Here is a 20,930-nt window from a genome sequence, read left to right as displayed (position 1 = left end):
GGGTAGTTTACTAAGTCAAAAATAAATTACGAAATTCTAATTACTAAATTAAAACAGATCTAAAGGTGACAAAAAACGTTTTCTTTTTTCTATTTCTGAACTTATTTATGAATAAAAGGAAAAATTTAATAATAAGTGCGACATTTTGTCACGTTTTTGTATCACGTCACAGTGTGCCTTTTTCATACATATTCCATAGTAATTTCGTGTTTTGACGTCTAGTAAAAAGTAACTGATTTGACTAGTTGGAAACTACCATATTATTCGAAACTTTTAAGGGAGCTCGCAATGTGTGCGTGTTGGTCGTCATAACTACTGTTCGTACGTGTACGTACGAGTTGGAATTCGTACGAATTCCCGTACAATCTGCGACCGGCCTAAGCTGTATTATATTGTGGTCTTTTGTATGGCAATTGTTGACATTAGCATGTATTTTAGCATGAATACTTTTCTTGTTATGGCTTCCTATTATTTCTCTTGATGTCGTAAATATATAATTATTTTGTTTATATTTTAAGCCTGGTTTACAAATGCATTAGGTATGGACTACATTGGGCCTCACCGCGTCGCTTTTTTCTACGCTTCTATCTTTTTCTGACACTCAGAAAATAGTAAAAAAATCATATAAGTGCGACTCGTTGATTGCGCCGTGTGCGGTTGGAACGGCTTTCTCGCTCTTACAAATGACGGTTTTGAGTGACAGAAAAGGATAGAAGTATATGAAAGTTCGATGCGATGCAACCAGAGGAAATTTCAACCCCTATATGTTGACGAGTCCTAAAATGTAATTTATTCTGATTGTCGTTTTGAATTTTGCAGTTTAGACCAATCGTTGTCACTTGTGATAACTAACTTCAAATCCTAACAATCATGTTCATTACTCATTATTTAATATTTCCTTCATTACGATTCTTAACTCATCGTAGTCACTTTTAGGCTGGTATTAATAAACTAATCTCAGCTGAGACTGCCCTCAAGATCATGCTCAAGTCCCTGTTTTTATATAAGAACTGTCACATTGACATGATCTTGAGGGCAGTATCCAAGCTGAGATGAGTTTATTAATACCACCCTTAAACTACAAAACAAAATACTAACATAGTGCAACTCATTCTCGACCGTATTGAATTCAGTATAATTCTTAATTTTCATCGCCCTTATTGTGTTCCCTACATCCCAGTAGGGGATAACAGGATTAGAAGAAGAATCACGTCATGTTTCCTGTCATGCGTGTTCACATTAATTTTCCATCACGCGCACGCTTAGGTCAATTTAATACACCACATTTGACGTTTGCCTAACCTCATAGTCTTCTCTCCTTATCATGTAGGTTGTGAGGTGGATTACCAACCCCATCAACCCTGGCGTCAGGGTTACTATTGAGCCGCCAAAGGCCCCTGACATGGCTCATGTCACTACTACTAACTTACATCAGTAAGTAAGTAGTAACCGGGACCAACGGCTTAACGTGCCTTCCGAAGCACGGATCATCTTTCTTTCGCACAATCAGGTGATCAGTCTATAATGTCCTATAACCAAACTAGGGATAACAAAGTGATTTTCGTGATCTGTCCCCACCGGTATTTGAACCCGGGACCTCCGGATCGTGAGCCCGACGCTCAAACCACTGGACCACGGAGGCCGTTGACCTCATAGTTATAAGGTTTAATTACCCGTGCCTGCTCTCACTTATCATAAGACTGATACTGTCAAATGTGTTCTATTAAATTGGACCTACTCTAGTATCCGCGGAGATATCATAATTATAAGGGTTCCTTATGAGGTTCGGAACCTAATAATGAGAAATAATAATTGGGTAGTTTCCGAGGTCAAAGATAAATTATGAAATTCAATTTACTAAATAAAGACAGACCTAAAGCTGACAAAAATTTTCTTTTTTCTATTTAACTTACTTATGAATTTTAATAAGGAAAAATGAAATATTTAGTGCGACATTTTGTCAAGTTTTTCTACGGCGGCGTCACGTGTTGCTTTTTCATACAAATTCCATAGTAATTTCGTGTTTTGACGTTTAGTAATTTTGTCCGGCCAAGTAGTTAATGCCATCTGCGGCAAATCTACAAAAAGTCACGTCAAAAAAAAAAGATTTTTCGTAAAAAGTGACTGATTTGGTTAGTTGGAAACTACCCTGTTATGTGAATTGATTGCGATTTTTTTTGTACGTCATTCAGCAAGCAAAAATGCTCTGTGTGCATCGCTTTGCGGGCGGTTCAGAAAACAGGTCGTTAACTAATCATTCCTGTGGCAAAGTCATTCCCCTGTCTGATATAATTTAATTTCGTTCCAGCACGAGTGTCCGCGAGGTGTACGGCGGTTCACACCCCCAGCGCCACCGACCGAAACACCACAAGACACACCGGCCTGCGGAGAACTGAGATCTTATGTAAATGACAAGATTGTATGGGCGATAGCGACGTTATGACAAAATACACCTTACAAAGTGAAGATTGAATCGAATTAATCATAATAATTTATTTGCCACTAGCGACCCGTCCCGGCTTCACTCGGGTTCAATGCTGAGGAAAAAATTTAATTATTTACGACATCACATTAAAAATCTCAAAAATAACAGTATTTCTCCACTGTTTAATGGATGTTATTATACATATAAACCTTCCTCTTGAATCACTCTATCTATTAAAAAAAATCGCATCAAAATCCGTTGCGTAGTTTTAAAGATTTAAGCGTACATACGGATATAGGGACAGGAAAAGCGACTTTAAAAGGTACATTACAAATCTGACTCGGGCGGGACTTGAATCCGCTGGTCTCGTCAAGCCGGGACGACTGTGTTAACCATTACAGGAACAGTCATCAGTCATCATCCTGGCCATGCGAAATTTTAACGCTAGTTGTCTAGGTAATTCGTACGGTCACGAGCATTAATATGTATACACTTTGGTACCATGTCACATTAACTTTTTTGACAAATTCAACTATGTTAGTGCGACAGAGTCCTAAAGTGGGTACTGAACACAAGTGAAGTGATAAGCACGCATCAGCACAAAGTGCTGCCTGTGCTTCCAATAATAATAATAATAATTAAGCGGTTTAAGCATGATATGGTAATAAACATACAGACAAGAGATGAAGGTGTAGAAGTGAGGTGTATTTTGATATAATTAATTCGATTAAAATAAATATGTGCGTGCAAACAATTCTCATCTAGGTATGGCATACAAATACAGGGTGTTAATGACACCGTACTGAATACTTAGGGGATGATTCAGATCATGATTCTGAGTTAATATCAAGTGTAATTTCCCGTCAGTTTTTTTTTAATTATCTTCACTTTTGCGACGCATCATGTACTGAATCACCCCCGTCAGTATCGCTAACTCCCGTTTAACCTTACTTCGCGGAATGAATTGTTTATAATGAATTACTAACAGAAGCTTTTGAAAGGAATGTACAAGTAATTCAAACTAAGAAGTCGCTATCGCTCAGTGAATAGGAAAAGCTGAGAAGCATGGTCTGAGAGCCCTCAGCGCTCCCCATTTGTCTGGCCATGTAGTGAATGCTACCCGTGGCAAAACTAGAAGCGCTTCGAATCGGTATGATTTTGTTTGTAAGGTAGAGAGTGATATGGGATTTTTATCCTGGAAAAATGTATGGTCGTTGTGGTATAAGCCGGACACTCCATACAAAAATCTCTTTCTTACTCTGTGCCGCCTAGCGTGTAGGTGCGAGCGGGACAGATAGTCCGCGCGCACGCTGCTTTACTCCTTAACAGCTTGTGACCACTAATTGGTGGGCTCTGTTTTCCGCATTTAGACTCTAAGATGGCCCATTATGCGTGGGCTTATGACCATTTAGACAAAAGTAACACCTAGATAGGTAAATTCGGTACTGATAAGAATTATTGCGGGCCGCAGTGTCCGTTGTATTCTTTATTCTATGACGGTGCGAATCGAAGCAGATACGCGCAGTATCAACCAATCCCAGCGTCGGGTAAGTGAGATAGAAGACGATCTGTCACTGTCCCTCGCGGTGATTGGTCGTTTCTTGCACATATCCGTCTGTCTCCGCTCTATCATAGATTAAATTATAGTATTACGTATAGAACGGTAACTCTACGCCCCGCGCCAATTCGTATCGGGCGCTAACCTCACCCCCTCTGGGTTTTACTTCAGTCTTAACTGGCCGTAAGCCGCTAAGGAGTAAGGGAGAGAGCCCGCGGCACACGATAAGAATAAGATTGTTGTATGAAGCGTCTGGAATGTGGCGCCGTAAAGCTGTGGTTATAATTAGCTAGTTTGAGACGTAAACAGCCATGCTTCTAAGCTCTCCCAATTCACAAATCTTGCACCAATTGACAAAAGACAACATGATTCCCGTGATAATGCGCCTTCAATAGGAACTGGGACGAAATTGTCGTGGAGACTTTCATGGCAACTTAAAGAGTTAATATTTACTTTTAAAATCTGTAGTTTTTCCATTCCCCTGTAATGAGGCTGTGCGTCTATTTGAGCGGAATCTGAGCGTATGTCGCCACACACCGGACATTCCGTACAAAAATCACATTTTTTCATGCACTGTTTCACTGCGACCAGTAAGATCTATTGTCGCTGCCTTATCCTGCAGTTCACTTCTTTACACTGACTTTCCAAAATTATGGCGTAGGACAGTGTTGCGTTCCTTTAACCTTATGTCATGGATAACTGACATATGCATCTTTTATCTTTGTTTAAGCCCTACCCTATTTATATAGTGTAGTATTTCTTTAGGGGTGAGATGTTTGAGCGCTCTGGAGTCATTAGATATTCTCCAAAGATGACAGCGTTTACTTAGTACGGGCTCACATACCTCTAGTATATGGTAGGTTTCAAGTCTCCTTGTGGCAAAAGCTACGCTATGTCACCTTAAGACTCATCAAAAAGCGCAATTCGTCCTTACGCGTTCATATTACCCTGTTGCAGAAATTAGTATCATCATATGCTTACTCTTCTTTGCGAGTCGATGGCGATCGATACAAAATTTTTGCTGACCAATAATTGGCCACGCTTACGGAATTGTCAGTGGCTTTGTAAAGGTCTTTAATAGTGCAGGTGGGCACTTAGGACAGCACAAAAGGTGGGCCATAGTTTTTTGAGCATATGCTTTGTAAAGGGCCTTCTCTCCCACGTACAGAAAGGCAAATCTCCAACTCCCCCCCTCGCCACAATCGTTTGGGCGTCACGCGTCATACATGGATGCGCGTATATGTATACAATAACGTCAACGTGCAGTGTCTGTGTAAAACGAGGTGTTTTGTATGAAGAGTTTGGGTTGTGAGCCAGATGCAGTTAGTTCTACAGGACTCGACATAAAACAAATCTAAGGGTCAGATCCGCATCTGTGGGTCTAGTGGATGCACAGCTTTATTTAATTCATAATGAAATTAGTTGTAACGAATATTTTTTATTCAATGAATTATAAGTACTTGTAGTATCCATACTAGTATTCCCGATTTTATTTTCGGTTTATTCCTCAATAGTTTTAGTTTTAATTTAGATCCCTTTATTTATTTTGTATTGCTTTTCTGATTGACTCGGAAATGGAATTTGCTATTCCATTTTTATTAGGTTAGTTATGAATAGATAGTGTTTGTAAGTATGTAAAATGTTATGTGGAAAACATAGGAAATGTCAGAAGTCACCGATTACTTATGAAAATTTGCCGGTTTTTCGGAAAGTAAGTAAAAACTTGTTAGTTTAATGAATTTTGCTAAATTGTTTGCTTTAGAATAATCCATAAGTGTTTCCATATAACAACGTTACTGATACAAATATGGAGTAAAAATGGTTTTCTAAATTCACGCCATGATCCGTATAGACGAGAGCAGATTCGCAAAATTCACCCAAAAACCAGTTGTAGTGTAGTCCTTTCTCCACCACGCTCCACTAGTTAGTGGAGCTGGTGTTTTTTTACTCCATATGCACAATAAGACGGGCTCCCACCCAATCTCGAGCGTCCCTGAATGTTATAGTTCACAATTAAGTTAAATTAAACCATAGAAAGTAAATAAATAAAGTTGTATTCAGTAGAATAAGTCTGTAATTTCCCTTTCTTAAACAAAACAGTAAAGGAAAAATTGACGGGAAGAGAGGAAGGGGTAGACCTAGGATAACATTTATGAAACAAATAAAAGAGAAGGTGCAGGTCGTGTCGTATCGGGAGGTGAAGGTTTTGGCGGGAAGAAGAGAGGAATGGCGGTTACTACACCGACAAGAGCGCAGCTCTTAAATAGAGAGAGAGAGAAACAAAACAGTATAAAGATGTTGACTATACCTCTTGTTATAGCATGGAGTAACAATATACTACGTAAAAGTCAGCGAAGTGCCGTTCCCGGGAATTTTCCCACTTTTGGAACATTCCCGCCAAAAAAATCGTCACAGGTTGCTTTTTCATACAAATTCCATAATAATTTAATTTAGTTGGAAACTAGCCTATTGTAATACTATGGTAGAAATGCACGGATTTTAATGGAACTAATTGACAAGTCATAATCATTCTATAAAGAATTGTATGACACTAGCGCCGCGGTCACGAGCATTAATATTTATACACTTTGGTACCATGTCACATTAACTTTTTTGACAAATTGAACTGTAAGTCACACTAAATGTCAAATATGTTAGTGCGACAGAGTCCTAAAGTGGGTACATTATATTGCTCATGATTGTACTCTGATCTTATCTGCCTAAAGCTTAGGTAATAAAGTTCTTTTTAAAGCCTTGGGAACGACGGGAACGGATAGCTGGCAGTGATTCGCGTAATGTACCTAATAGATGCAGGACCTTTAGATATTTACCTTTAGTGTAAAATTGCATAAGATATGAGAATCGTTCAAAAGTTAAATTTATGTTTGTCCTGAATTTAGGGTTAAACATATTTTTAGAAACATTTGATGTTAGAGTTAAAAGAACCAACAACTTATCGTCTGTGTGATTTATAGAATAAATTAGTGAAATATTATCGTAAAACTGTATTTTATTCTAGTATTTATAAAAAAAAAAGATAAATTATAAAATGTTTCTCTTGAAATAGCCAGTGTGAGATGATCAAAAATCAAATTTCTTTTTGACTTATTTTCGAATTTTAATTAGGTATATAGAAAATGTTCATTGTCTTTACTTAGAGAGTATCTCAATTGACCATATACCTCGTATAACATGGACATTGGACACGCATGGACAACCAATCGACGGCGTATAACATCACTACAAGCGACACTGCAGTTATTTAACACTTTGACAGTCCAGTGAACCATATACGAGTCATGACGGTCCGTGACCCATACATAGGTCACTAAGAAACGACCAAGTACGCACTAAGGGCGGGTGATCCACTTATTTTATTTAAGTTTTTAACAGTACGTATAAAAAAGTAATATGCGGGACTTGCAAGAAAGTCAAAACATTTTGTATGGGGACTGTCAACAGCCATAACTTCTCAATTTGAGGGAACGAATGAATACGTATTTACACTTTCGGACTCTTTTTTTACAAAATTTATTTTGACTAAGTTTTCATTGTGTACAAGACTAAACCTTTGGCGGCATACATGGCTGTCAGACTAGTATATTTTCTTAGTACTTAATATTCTATCTCTTTCTCACTAGGCTGTCCTCTATCGTTCTTTCCAGTTTTTATCACACGCACCATGCCAGAGCACAAAAGGTCACTAATGGGATTTTTTTTTTAATGAAACAACTAGATTCAGATTTGTGGAATAATTGTGTAATAAAAAATAAAAGTCAGTGATATTATAATTACATAATAAAAATAATAAGGTAAGTACCCAAGACCGATTGAAATTATTATTATAATTCTATTAACATTGAAAAATTAAACTTATCAACTACGATAAAATAATGAAGGTCAAATTATCCCATTACCAATAAATACCGTATACCCAATTTAAAGCTATACCCAAAAAGGTATAAATCTAAAGCTTAAGAATTATGAGACAAAAAAGGAAAAATAATCCAATAAAGGATTGGTAAAATGAAAAATGCATAAATATGACAAGGCGCCTCCTTGGTGAAAAAAAATAAAGTTGTAAAATAAAAGCGATTTAAGGATCGGCGTTGCCATCTTGTTTGATGGCGCGGTCGGCCATTTTGTTTTGGCCGCCATCTTGTGTCGACTGTCAGAGACTGAGGCGGCAGATGTCTTCGTTGATCTCCAGCATCTGGTCGATGAAGGACTGGTTGGCGAGGACTCGAGCCAGCTTGCAGATGATAGAGCGCAGTTCACCCTCTTTGTAGTTCATCTGGGCGTTGCAGAGTTCAATTTCCTCTGTTATGTCTATTGGTATCTGCAACAAAGAGCGGTATTTTACTAGATATTCAAAAAGATAAACTATAGGGGTAGGGAGAGGTAACTTCTATTCTATATCAGAACGTTACGTATCTGGGTCGTTCTTCTTTTTTATCGACAATAAAAAGACATTTTCTCAATTTATCGGATTTAACATCTTTAAAATTACAACGGCATTAAATATTTTAAAACATCATATAAAGATGTGTCTGTAGAGGACAATTTAGTGGTTCTCTTTATCTTGGTAACATACTTTTCTTTTTAGACGCATTCCAAAAAATATTGTGATAGAGTGGTCCTTTTCATCGGAGACAGCATTTCAATTTACCACTCTGTCACAGAATTTTGTGAAAAACAATCAAGCTACTTTAAGGACTAATTGAGGAACCGATTAGTATTTTGCTTGTATTTTGAGTATAATAAGATAACTATATTTTTGGACAATGCAAACATAAAACAAAATTCTAAAAGGTAACTTATCAGAAGCAGAACGAAGGACAGATCATTGTCGATAAAATGAAGAACGACCCATCTATGGAATTTGTATAGAATTAGGATAAAAACTGCCTATTTCTCCCATCAAGTTTCGCTGCTGTCGAGTGTTCTTAAATTATGACATTTCGCCATACTATTTGTTATATTTTTACACTATAATCCTTTACGCAGCGTTTACTGCAACACTTAGTGTATTGTTCCCTAAAGATCGGAAAGAAGAGAACGTAGAAAAACTTATTTTCAATCAAAACTGCCTTTTTCCAACTGGTAGCTTTTCTTTTTCGTAACTCATCCTTCAGACGTGACACTCCACGTTGCTCCCCATTTTATAGCAATATATCACGAATTTTAGCCGGACTGAGGTGAACTGACAAAATTTAGAAGCACTCAACAGTGCTGCCACCTACATTTGAGCTTCTAGTTTTCATCCTCATTAGGTACAAACGTTATGTCTTCAATAAACGTGGTCAAACGTCGTACCTACTCTTCAGTAGGTAGGTATGTCCGTAAATACCCTAATACCGACCCCATCGGAGTGGTCGTCGATTTCCCTCATTCAGCGCTAATCGCTATCGCCCCACTAGGGTCGATTAATTATTTCAAAGACGAAGTTCGCGCTCAACTAGGCACCCTCAGGCCTGTTGTCTTAAATTTTGTACCGGATGAGATCCCTCAGCGCACCCCATTTGTCCGGCCAAGTAGTTAATGCCATCTGCGGCAAATATACAATAAGTCGCGTCAAAAAAAAAATATGTTCGTAAATCAGCCAAAACAACAATGAGATTGACATTTGATCACCTTCAACTGGCTTCTACTTATAACTAGATTAGCATAGCATTTTATAATTTATCTATCTATGACCCAGTCATCTATCCTATTGCTTTCTGCACCCGCGGCACGGCAGCCGCGCTGCGGGACGCGATTTACTTAGGCCTTGGACCAATAGCCGTACGACGTTTATCTACGTAGATAGCATTCGCTGAGTCTATTAGTCTTAAATCCTAGATCAGCGACCTCCGTTGAGCTCACGATCCGGAAGTCCCGGGTTCGAATCCCGGTGGGGACATATAACAAAAATCACTCCCTAGTCTGGTAAGGACATTACAGGCTGGTCATCTGATTGTCCAAAAAAGTAAGATGATCCGTGCTTCGGAAGTCACGTTAAGCCGTTGGTCCTGGTTACTACTTACTGATGTAAGTAATTACCTAATCGTTACATGAGCCATGTCAGGGGCCTTTGGCAGTTCAATAATAACCCTGTCACCAGGGTTGATGAGGTTGGTAATTCACCACACAACCCACACGATAGAAGTCCTTGATATATCGCGCGCGGCGCGGTTGAAGTGCCGAGTGCGCTGGTGAACTGTGGAGCGGTGACGCTATCTACCCTGATAGAAAAAACGGGCGTGACTTCAACTTTCTGTCTTTCTTTAATCAAGGTAATGATTTCTGTTACCACGCAATTTCTCTGTAGTTCTGCAAGTCACTACTTATCATACGAGTATTCTATGATACAAGCCCTCACAAGCCTCATAACATATTCAGAACTAAATTACAGAGGTAACTTAGTGAACTTAAACTGTTATATGTAATTATATATCTATGAAACAGACCCCTCGTTGAATAATGAATGCAAGTTAAATTGTAGGTTACTGGCTATGGTTCCGAAGCTATCCATTATAGGTCTTCATTATTATTGTTTGCTAACATTTCAGTGGATTAGAAAATGACAGGTTTAACTTAAAATAAAATTAGATGGTGTGTACAGTCATGAGCAATATAATGTACTTACCCACTTTAGGACTCTGTCGCACTTACATATTTGACATTTCAATTTGTCAAAAAAGTTAATGTGACATGGTACCAAAGTGTATACATATTAATGCTCGTGACCGTACAAGAATCAGCATCAATGTTTTGCTTTGTTAACTGACATAATAGTCCAGTTGTAATAATAGTGATGTTCCGAATATCCGTATCCGTATCCGCGGATATCTGAGATAAAAGAAAAATCCGTATCCGTGTCCGTTACTTTTCAGGCGGATCTTTTACGGATCTTTTTCAGGTGATTAAGTATAATTATTAAATAAAAAACTATAAAATTCCATTCAGATTGTTTTTATTTCTTAAAATCAAATATTTGGCACCTTTATATTGCGAATATTTAGATAGATAGATCTTTATAATGAAAGCAAGATAAAATATCACTTTTATAACAATGAAATAACTAAAACTTTAATCTTTTTTTTTAAGAAAATAAAGATCCGTATCCGTATCCGCGGATATTAACACTAAATATCCGTATTCAGATCCGTATCCGCGGATATACATTTTTTACGATCCGGCACATCACTATAATAAACACTCAGTATACTGATAACTAACGTACAACAATGTTACTGTAACCATGGTAAGTATAAGAAAACCAGTGGTCTATGCACGGCAAACGCGCCGGGCGCGGCGCGAATTATATCGAATTGTTTGACGTCCATCTACGTAGATAGCACTCGTATTGTTTATTGGTCCAAGCGCTCGATATGTATACTCCGTGTATGACCCGGTAGGTATGCTCAATCCTATGACAAGCCGCAATTGCTAGCCGTTAAATGACGTTAGTGTTACCATTAAATTGGTATCTCCAACATTCCAAGGACGTAAATTTTATTATTGAAAGTTAAGTGAATTACTGCTTAATGTATTTTATAAATATTAATTGACAAATATAAGTATAAAAATAATTACAACCGTAAGTAAATCTTTTAGTAAAAGTTCAAAATTTTCTTGCAAAGTAAATTGAAAACATTAGTCGTAGGATGACGTCAGCGTCATCGTAGTGGGATGACGTCAGCTGGGCTAACCTTGAAATGTTAGCTGTCACTTTTGAGCGTACCTCTGTAACCTACTACGAACACAGTGGAATGCAAACATCGCCTGTTGATATAACATTCTGTATCAACGGTTGCCCGAATGTTAATATTATGTAAGTGTTATTTATAACATTTAGCCTGCTGGGTTCGAGATTTTACGAGAACAGTTCAAATCAGTAATAAAAACACAAAATACCGAAAAATATAAGTAATTAAAACACATAAATATATATAAAATGAAGCTCTAAGAAACGCGGGAATCCCTGATAGCCCTTCGGAAAACGGGTGACTTACAAGTTACATGTAGTGTTGTTACTGATAATTGATATTAAGTATGGTTTCCCGGATTTAGGCTCATGCAATAGGCTCATGGGTCTCCCCTTATTACATGGGACTTAAATGGAACTGGCGAAGAGTGTTCGTCTAATATAAGATACTATGGGGACACAGTTTCGAGAAATACGAATAAGTAATGCAATTTCAGCACCTTAGCCTTGTAACAGCAATTGTTCTCCACCTCGCGCTCCACACACCCGATAAGTTATAACCTAGTACTAATGTGTTTACTAATGTAAAGACCAAAATAATTTTGAATATACGTAGTTCAGTGAATCAAGTATCTTATTTATCGTCGCCCAAGTACCAAGAATATCATCCGAACAATACTATACACCTCTGCCTACCCCTATGCGGGCGTGTCCGTAACATAACAATGTTACGTCGAGGAAACGCGGGTACCTAGAGTACCTACTTCAAACAGGATGGACTAATGTTATGGGCGACAGGCTGATCCCTTGTCGCCATAAGGTCCTTCTATCCTGTGAGTTGTAAAGTGAATTACCAACCTCATCAACCCTGGTGTCCGGGTTATTTTATTATTGAGCCGCCAAAGGCCCCTGACATGGCTCATGTAACGATTACTTACTTACATCAGGGACGGCACGGGAATCATGGATCATCTTACTTTTTGGTCAATCAAGTGATCAGTCTGTAATGTCCTAACTAAACTAGGGATCACAAAGTGATTTTTGTGATATGACCCCACCGGGATTCGAACCCGGGACCTCCGGATCGTGAGGCCAACGCTCAACCACTGGACCACGAAGGCTGTTACCATAAGATTCATCATCCATCTTAGGACCTCGCATCGTTTGATTACTTGTGGGTCTGCCTATCCCATTACGGATTGCAGGCGTGAGTTCATGTATAATAATGTATATTTGATACCATTACAATAAACACAAAACAATAATAGCTGCCTGTCACAGAACCAGTCTGTAAATGAAATTCGATACCCATTGAACCCTTTTCAACTGGATTTCAATGGTTTTGACAGTCTTAATGGAAGTGCTTACTTCCTCCACAGTTTCTATACTTTAAATAGGTCGATGCTTTCGTTAACTACCTGTTATATTTATACATGTGATTTATATACGTGAAACAGTTCCCTGATTTCAATGGTCCGGCTGGCGCCACATAGCAGAACTAATTAACTTATTATTTAATTACTCACCTAACAATTTGTGACAACATGCAAACATACACCACACATACATACTTACATATCTGCACCCACTTTACAAACGCAAACACATCAAATCTTACTCACCCATCACCTTGTGCAACAGTGCCCACCTAATTTGTCTGCCTCATTTTGTCATTGTTATTAAGTATTGTACATTATATCCGCTCTCATATTGTTTAATATGTATTTTGATTATCAAACTTTTTAATTGGCTGTATAAGTATGTAATCTTAAGTTTTTAATATTGTAGTTTTATGCTGTAGAGTTTGCAATAAATGATAAAATAAATAAAATAAAATACCGAAACCTACTTACATAATTATATTCAGTGGGTTTCACTTTGAATCGTCAATTTTTACCTGACCTACTAACATAATATCATTGAGAAAAACATAGGTAGAGTAGGGTGTCTAGAAATCCACGGTTCCCTATTCGCAACAGTTTACACATCCCCCGATATCGTACTAATGTTGGCAAATACCCTCCATAAAACCGTTGTATGCTAACGTATAACAAAGCATGTACGGTCACGAGTACTAACGTGTATAGACTTTGAAACCATGTCACATTAACTTTTTCGACAAATTAAACCGTAAGTCTCATTAAATGTCAAATATGATAGTGCGACAGGGTTCTAAAGTGGGTACATGATATTGCTTATGACTGTACTAATCATCGACCACGTAACCCTCACCAACTTTAAATATAAAATTCTCATCAACCCTGGTGTCAGGGTTATTGTTGAGCCACCAAATGCCCCTGACATGGCTCATGTAACGACTACTTACATCAGTAAGTAGTAACCGGGACCAACAGCTTAACGTGCCTTCTGAAGCACGGATCATTTTACTTTCGGACAATCAGGTGATCAGTCTGTAATGTCCTAACCAAACTAGGAATCACAAAGTGATTTTTGTGATATGTCACCGGGATTCGACCCCGGGACCTCCGGATCGTGAGCACAACGCCCAACCACTGGACCACAAAGGCCGTTAGGGCGTCGTCAGAGAGGATAATATTTGTCAGATACTCACAGTGTCAGGGTCTGCAAAAGCGGTGAATTTGTACTTGGTCTTCCTCTTCTCGTTACCATTGTCGAAGAAGAGAGTGAACTGAGCGTCCTTTCCCCTCCCCCCCACCGGGAAGTACAGCCCCGCTATCAGGTGGCCCTTCTGGTCTCTTGACAGGAGACTCCTGGGGGAGAAAACGAGGATTTGAAGAGCTTGGTTTCGGTTTATATAGGTACGACGATTTGATACTTTTAAACAAATGTCCAAATAAATACTGGGTGTTAGTGAGACCGTAACGAAATAAAAATCAGTGCGACTACTTGGTTGTATTAAAAACGATGATTGGCGTTTTTTTCTTGTTATAAGGGTGGTATTAATAAACTAATCTCAGCTGAGACTGCCCTCAAGATCATGCTAAAGTCCCTGTTTTTATATGAGGACTGTCACATTGACATGTTCTTGAGAGCAGTCTCGAAGCTGAGATTAGTTTATTATAATACCAACCTTAATGATTAATTAAGATTTCGAGTTTTTGCTGCGTCGCAAAGTTATTCGAACAATAGTGAATAGTCACTTGACTACGGTTAATAATGTGTCTTTTTTATTTTTTATTTAGGTTATATACAAGTAAATATGCAACTTAAAGCACAATATGACTGTTACTGATAATAATTTTCAAAAAAAGTTTTTTTTTTTTAAATTCCACTTCATATCAACTCGGAACTCCTCTCAGACGACGCCCTGAGCCGAGGTTCGCGCCCAACTGGGCACCCTCAGGCCTGTTGTCTTAAACGTTGTACCGGGTGAGAGCCTTCAGCGCTCCCCATTTGTCCGGCCAAGTAGTTAATGCCATCTGCGGCAAATCTACAATAAGTCACGTCAAAAAAAAAAAAAAACTCGGAATCATGGTCTGAATAATCCACCAAAGTTTTCGTTACGATGTCACTAACACCTTGTATGGTACAATGCTCACCTAAAGTTATACACCAGATTTCTCCTCTCAGTAACGTTAACGCCGTCCAAGTAGGGGCGTGCACTGTACACCAGGGATGTCTGGCACTTGACGTTGGTTCCTCTGGTCTCCTTCTCATGCCACTCCACGTACGAAGGGTTCTGAGGGTTGAAGGTGTAGTTGTACTCCTTACGGCAGTGCGGCTCGTCCTGTTGTGTGAACCAACCTGTGGACAAGGGGTATTTATTATGTGACAATGGCACCGATTCCTGGAGACACCGTCTAATTTTATTTTAAGTTATATCTGTCATTTTCATATCCGTCGAAAACGAAAGGGACGGATGATTCACAGCTCTTAATTTTAGGAAGAATGAGTAAATGAACGTGTCGGGTTATTGACTGATGTAAAATTTTTAGACGGTTGGTTTAGATTTGTGCTTAAAATTGACGTGTGTTCCATAAATTTTATGCTTGTCGATTACCCGTCCCTTTCCTTTTCGGCGGATAAGAAAATGACAGATATAACTTAAAATAAAATTAGATGGTATTTACAGGAATTAGCACCAATAATCGATTATTTTATCGTCCGTGACTTATTGTAAATTTGCCGCAGATGGCATTAACTACTTGGCCGGACGCTGTAGGGTCTCACCCGGTACAAATGTTTAAGACAACAGGCTCAGGGAGTCGACTAAGAGGAAAAATATTTGAAAGAATTAATCGATCCTAGGGGGTCGATAGCGATAAACGGTGATTGAGGGTAATCGTCGACCACGCCGGCGGGGTCGGTATCGGGGTCCTGAAGTGTGAGTAATCGGGTCGTCGGGAAAGACAGAAGCGAAAAGACAGCTTAAAAATAGTTAGTTACCTATTTAGTTACAATTGCGTCTGTAATAGTATTAAAGGAATTAATACTCAATTACATTGCAACGGTCTAATATTCTGAACGTCGGTAGTTTAAAACCCCGAATGTGATGAGTAGGTATCACCCGCTGAACTAGCTGGTGCCAGTTCTACAGCGAGTATAATGACATAAACACACTGAATCCATCAGCAAATCGGTATACCAGGACACCAGGGATGATGGGGTTGGAAATTCACCTCACAATCCACATGATAGAAGAAGAATAGGTATTTGCAAGTTCTACTGTGACTACGTCCCCGAGAAGGCTTACAAGGTGTCATAACATAACACAAGGTGAAATAACTATTGACTGCGGAGGAGTTCTATACGGTTGCCGTAGAGGTGTACCTACTCTTGTTTTGACATGGCAAACGTCAATTACTTAAATACGACTGCTTCCAATCGATAACGTACCATAAGCACCTTACCTTACACTATACAAAGTACCTACCTATACAATCAGCGATATGCCGGTGTCGAGCTTTATTCATACATACATAACATAACATAAACTGCCTATATACGTCCCACTGCTGAGCACAGGCCTCCCCTCAATCAACCGGAGGGGGTATGGAGCATACTCCACCACGCTGCTCCAATGCGGGTTAGTGGAGGTGTTTTTACGGCTAATAGCCGGGACCAACGGCTTAACGTGCCATCCGAAGCACGGAATCATCTTACTTTTTCGGACAATCAGGTGATTCAAGCCTGAAAAGTCCTTGCCAAACAAAGGACAGTCTCACAAAGTGATTTCGACAATGTCCCCATCGGGAATTGAACCCGGGCCTCCAGATCGTGAGCATAACGCTCTAACCACTAGACCACGGAGGCTGTTTTTATTGGATTTTTATTCATACATTCACATTTTATACAAAACACCTCGTTTTACACAGACACCACACATTGACATTATTGTACACGCGCATCTGTGTGTGTGACGTCTGACGCCATACGATTCAAGTCTTCAACTGTGTTCGAGGGGGTGAGGTAAAACTAGCTTTGACGCTGGTGGGGAACGGAGTTGCCATTCTATAGGTACGTAGTATTATTCCTTATTCTATGCCTTTAGGCAGATAAGACTAGCGTACAAGAAAGAATTTATCCTTAAAGAGTTTTTAAAATGAAATTAAATCAAATGCATTTACTGTATAACTATTCACTATAGGTTAACAAAAAGTAGGAGGCCGTATGCTAATAGTATGTATACATCCTTTATAGTTTACCTTTTTTTTAAAGAGAACATTCCCACTTTGAGTATATTCCTGAGAACAGCATATTATTATGACTGTTAATACGTATTTTAGACGTGACCGCTTTGTATTTTATAGTGTCACAATCTTTCGCTATAAACATGAATGATGAGTGCGCACAGGGCCGGCGGAAGGCGTGCTAGTAACCCAGTGACCCGGCAAGCAGGCCGCACCGTTGCACTCGCCATAGATTAAGTCCTGCCCCCTTAACTTAGCCGGCTTTAGAACGCTCGGGGACGCATTTAGCCCAACCCACTAGGGTCGATTAATTCTTTCAAATATTTTTCCTCTCAGACTACGCCCTGAGCCGAGGTTCGCGCCCAACTGGGCACCCTCAGGCCTGTTGTCTTAAACTTTGTACCGGGTGAGAGCCTTCAGCGCTCCCCATTTGTCCGGCTAAATAGTTCATGCTATCTGCGGCAAATCTACAATAAGTCACGTCATAAAAATAAAACATCCCCCGAGCATAGGAGTAGGTACCTAGGCTAATGATTTCACAGGTCCGGTTTTTTACAGAAGCCCTTCTCCTCCTAACCCACGAAGGGAAAACCAGCCCAATACAGGTTAGGTCACATACCTCCGAGAATGCGTTTCTCGGGAATGTGGATTTCCTTCACCGCTAAGTCATAGTTAAGTACTTAGTTCTATCATATAGTTAGATGAAATGGAGAATTGGACTTAATTGATAAGTACTTTCTCTCTAAATACGTGCCTGCACTCATTAGCTTGCCAGTAGCGTATCAGAAAACAGAATTGTGTAGTAGGCACTACTTGCGTAGATACTTAAATAAGATTTATGTCTTTGCGAAGGTTTTATGATAAATCCACCAGCACGGTGTTAAATTGAAGGTTTTCAAGACAACTGATTGGCGTCTGAGGTGTCTTTAATCAGGAATGGTCGCTTTACGTACCCTCCGATATACCTATAATTTAGATTTGATAATCTTTGGAAATTCAAAAACCTTGTGCCCTCTACGCCGACTATGACATGATGACAATACTGCCCAGTCTGCGGTCCCGCACGACTGTCACACGCGATACGTGGTACAGTGCCGACCAGCCCTCAACGCTGACTACATGCTAACAATACTGACCAGTGTGCGGGTAGGCGCGGTCCTGCATGACTGTGACCACACGCGGCACGTGGTATCCCGGGTCGGCGAGCAGCAACGCCGGCCGGCCCTCCACGCGGACTGACACGCCAACCATAACGTGTTCCTTCTCCGCTTCAGCCAGTTCAGACGGCGTCTCGCCGCAGGACACGTACTCGCGGACGTCTACTACTGCTTCCTACGAAAAGTAGAGGGTTTTAGAAGTTGCCGATTCAGAAAAGGAAAAGGATTCTTTAATGCGTGGGTAAGTATCATTGGCCTGAAGCTACTGCAGTTTCTCAACCTGTACTTATATTAGCAGAGGAACAAATAGCTGAGAGAAAAACCTTGACACAGCCAGAGAATCTGGGCTGAGAATAAAGATAAATCATAAAGCGTTCAACTGTTTGTCACCCTGAGCGTGTAAAATATAAAAAACCATCTAAACACCAGACCGAATCAAGGCTTCCAAAAACATTTGGATTATGCGCGGTATGTCAATTTGTTTGTTCCGCCTACCGGCACGATTCGCTTCGACAAGACACAGTTGAAGCGATCAGCAAAGTCACACTAACTTGTATATGTAAGTAATTCGCTGATGCCTAATACATGAAACGGTACCGCTTCGCAGCGCGGGGCACCGCTACAAAATCCACGTCGTGTGAGAATCACCTTATACTGCGTCGATAGAAAGATCTTGGATCAAAGCTCGAGTACTAACCTCACAAGAAAGCAGAGCTGTGGCAGCTGCGAAACCCGGGAACTCCTTGTCCAGGCCTCGCCAGCGTTTGATGAGCTCGAGCCCGAGGCCTACACAGGTATGCTTCTTAGTTCTGATGGGCGGCGAGTAGTGTTCGAACACCTCATACAGCGGCTCGGAGCTCTTGTCAAACGCGTCGAACAGCGAGATGAAGTTGCTGACGGAGTCATAGTTGTCTGTGACTAGCAGACGACGGAGCACCGCCTCGGCCTGGCGGGAAACATCTCGGTTAGAACCGGTTCACTCAATACTGTCCAGGTGCTAACTTATTGTGTATGTATTTGGTGATATTACAGTTCGTCAGTGTCAGAAACGATTACTATAAAATTCTTCTTGTTAGTGAAAAGGTATCACATGAAAAACCGTTGTGGGGCAGTGCTACTGTGCTGTGAATGATATTTGATGGTATAGAAGTTAGTTAATAAACAGGATCCTGCAGAAAAATCCATCGAAAAACAGATGCCGCTAGGGGGAACGAGGTGAACAGGGCCTTATGATCTGGGATCTAACGGCCTGGGTCTAACGGCCAACGATAACGTAGGCGTAGGTAGTCTCTCCTACCCGTCCGAATTAAAAGAACACCTTACGTCAAGGTCGACATATGTCTGCCAGACGTCTAGATTTCGTGCTAGCTACAATCACGGTTGAAACGCTTCGCAACTTGACATTCCTCCCTGATATGTGTACCTTAGTGGCGAGGTCTTCATGCTGCGCCCGCGTGAGCTGGAGCGCCGGTCGCGGCGGGGCCCAGCGCGCGCGAGGCAGGGGCAGGCGTGTCACGGGGCGCTGCGGGCCGGGTGGCCCCGCGCAGACTGCAGCGAGTCAACTCGGCCACTCGGCGCCCCAGCGACCCACCGCCGGCGAGCGCGGTTCCTCCTCCGCCGCGCATCGCACGCCATCCTCATCATGCAAGCTCGCGCCTGCGTAGTCGACGCCCTTTGCGAGCGTCTCACACTGCCTCTCTAGCACCAATGATGTTGGTTTTTCACGCTCTGTGGGGAGGTGGGGCTTATTAGAATCTAGTTGCAGGATCAGTTATTATAAATATAGATACAATAGCTTATACCATATTAAAAATAACTTGATAAGGATGACAGCATAACAGAAAATAATATACGGCCTAGTGCGACAAGACATATCAGCGAAAATAAAATATTATTCTGACAGCTGTCATTGTTAACAAGTTATTTATAAAGAGGTATCTGTAGCTATACTTATGTCATTGCGTCAAACCAAGTTCATGAGGTTAGACTCTTGCGTTTAGGCTATTGATACTATACCTGGAGTATTTTAAAAACAGCTATTTAACTAATACTTTCACATAAATAAGTACATGCATAGTGGATCATACAAAAATCGCGTCAAAAGAACCTTAATGTTGTCTAAAATGTTGTGTCCGACAGAAAGGCTGGTCTCTCGTGATTTCTATACATTTATTTTAAGAAATATGTCTCAAATGTGTTAGTAAACTTATACATTTAGCAGGTTCTGTTTAAAACATAAAATTATTTCGATATTCCACATTTATCGTTCTTTCACTAAACTAAAAAATGTTACAAAAGTTATCAATAGCTTCAGACTCAGAGTAAACCTGAAGAAAATACGCAGGGTTTATAGTATTTTTTATTATTTATAGGTTCTCTAGACCTTCAAGTAGTGGCAAAAAGGTGTAGAGCTCATTTAGCTTAGTTTATCTATGACAAAAATAATAATTTCGATCCCGGAATGGTGTGGCTACACTTACGCCATCTA

General features: G+C 40.0%; 2 protein-coding genes across 4 annotated transcripts in view; one reads left to right on the top strand and one right to left on the bottom strand.

Annotated features, from left to right (window-relative positions):
* Positions 1-6,052, top strand: part of LOC126374001 (myeloid leukemia factor) — a 31,528-nt gene extending 25,476 nt beyond the window's left edge. For all 3 annotated transcript variants that reach the window (XM_050020444.1, XM_050020445.1, XM_050020443.1), the window contains one exon: positions 2,309-6,052. In XM_050020444.1, coding sequence (XP_049876401.1) covers positions 2,309-2,396 — 88 coding nt within the window. In that variant the 3' untranslated portion in view covers positions 2,397-6,052. The remainder of the gene's footprint in view (positions 1-2,308) is intronic.
* A 1,668-nt stretch (positions 6,053-7,720) lies between these two features.
* LOC126374035 (uncharacterized) lies at positions 7,721-20,000 on the bottom strand (the record flags this gene model as incomplete). Its single annotated transcript, XM_050020487.1, has 6 exons — positions 7,721-8,322; positions 14,246-14,405; positions 15,195-15,399; positions 18,422-18,617; positions 19,140-19,388; positions 19,866-20,000. Coding segments are annotated over 6 exons (1,113 nt in total), but the record flags the coding sequence as incomplete, so codon positions are not given.
* Between the last annotated feature and the right edge of the window lie 930 nt (positions 20,001-20,930).

The sequence above is a fragment of the Pectinophora gossypiella genome, chromosome 16 (assembly GCF_024362695.1).
Source record: "Pectinophora gossypiella chromosome 16, ilPecGoss1.1, whole genome shotgun sequence".
Taxonomy (NCBI): domain Eukaryota; kingdom Metazoa; phylum Arthropoda; class Insecta; order Lepidoptera; family Gelechiidae; genus Pectinophora; species Pectinophora gossypiella.
This window is presented reverse-complemented; position numbering and strand designations above follow the sequence as displayed.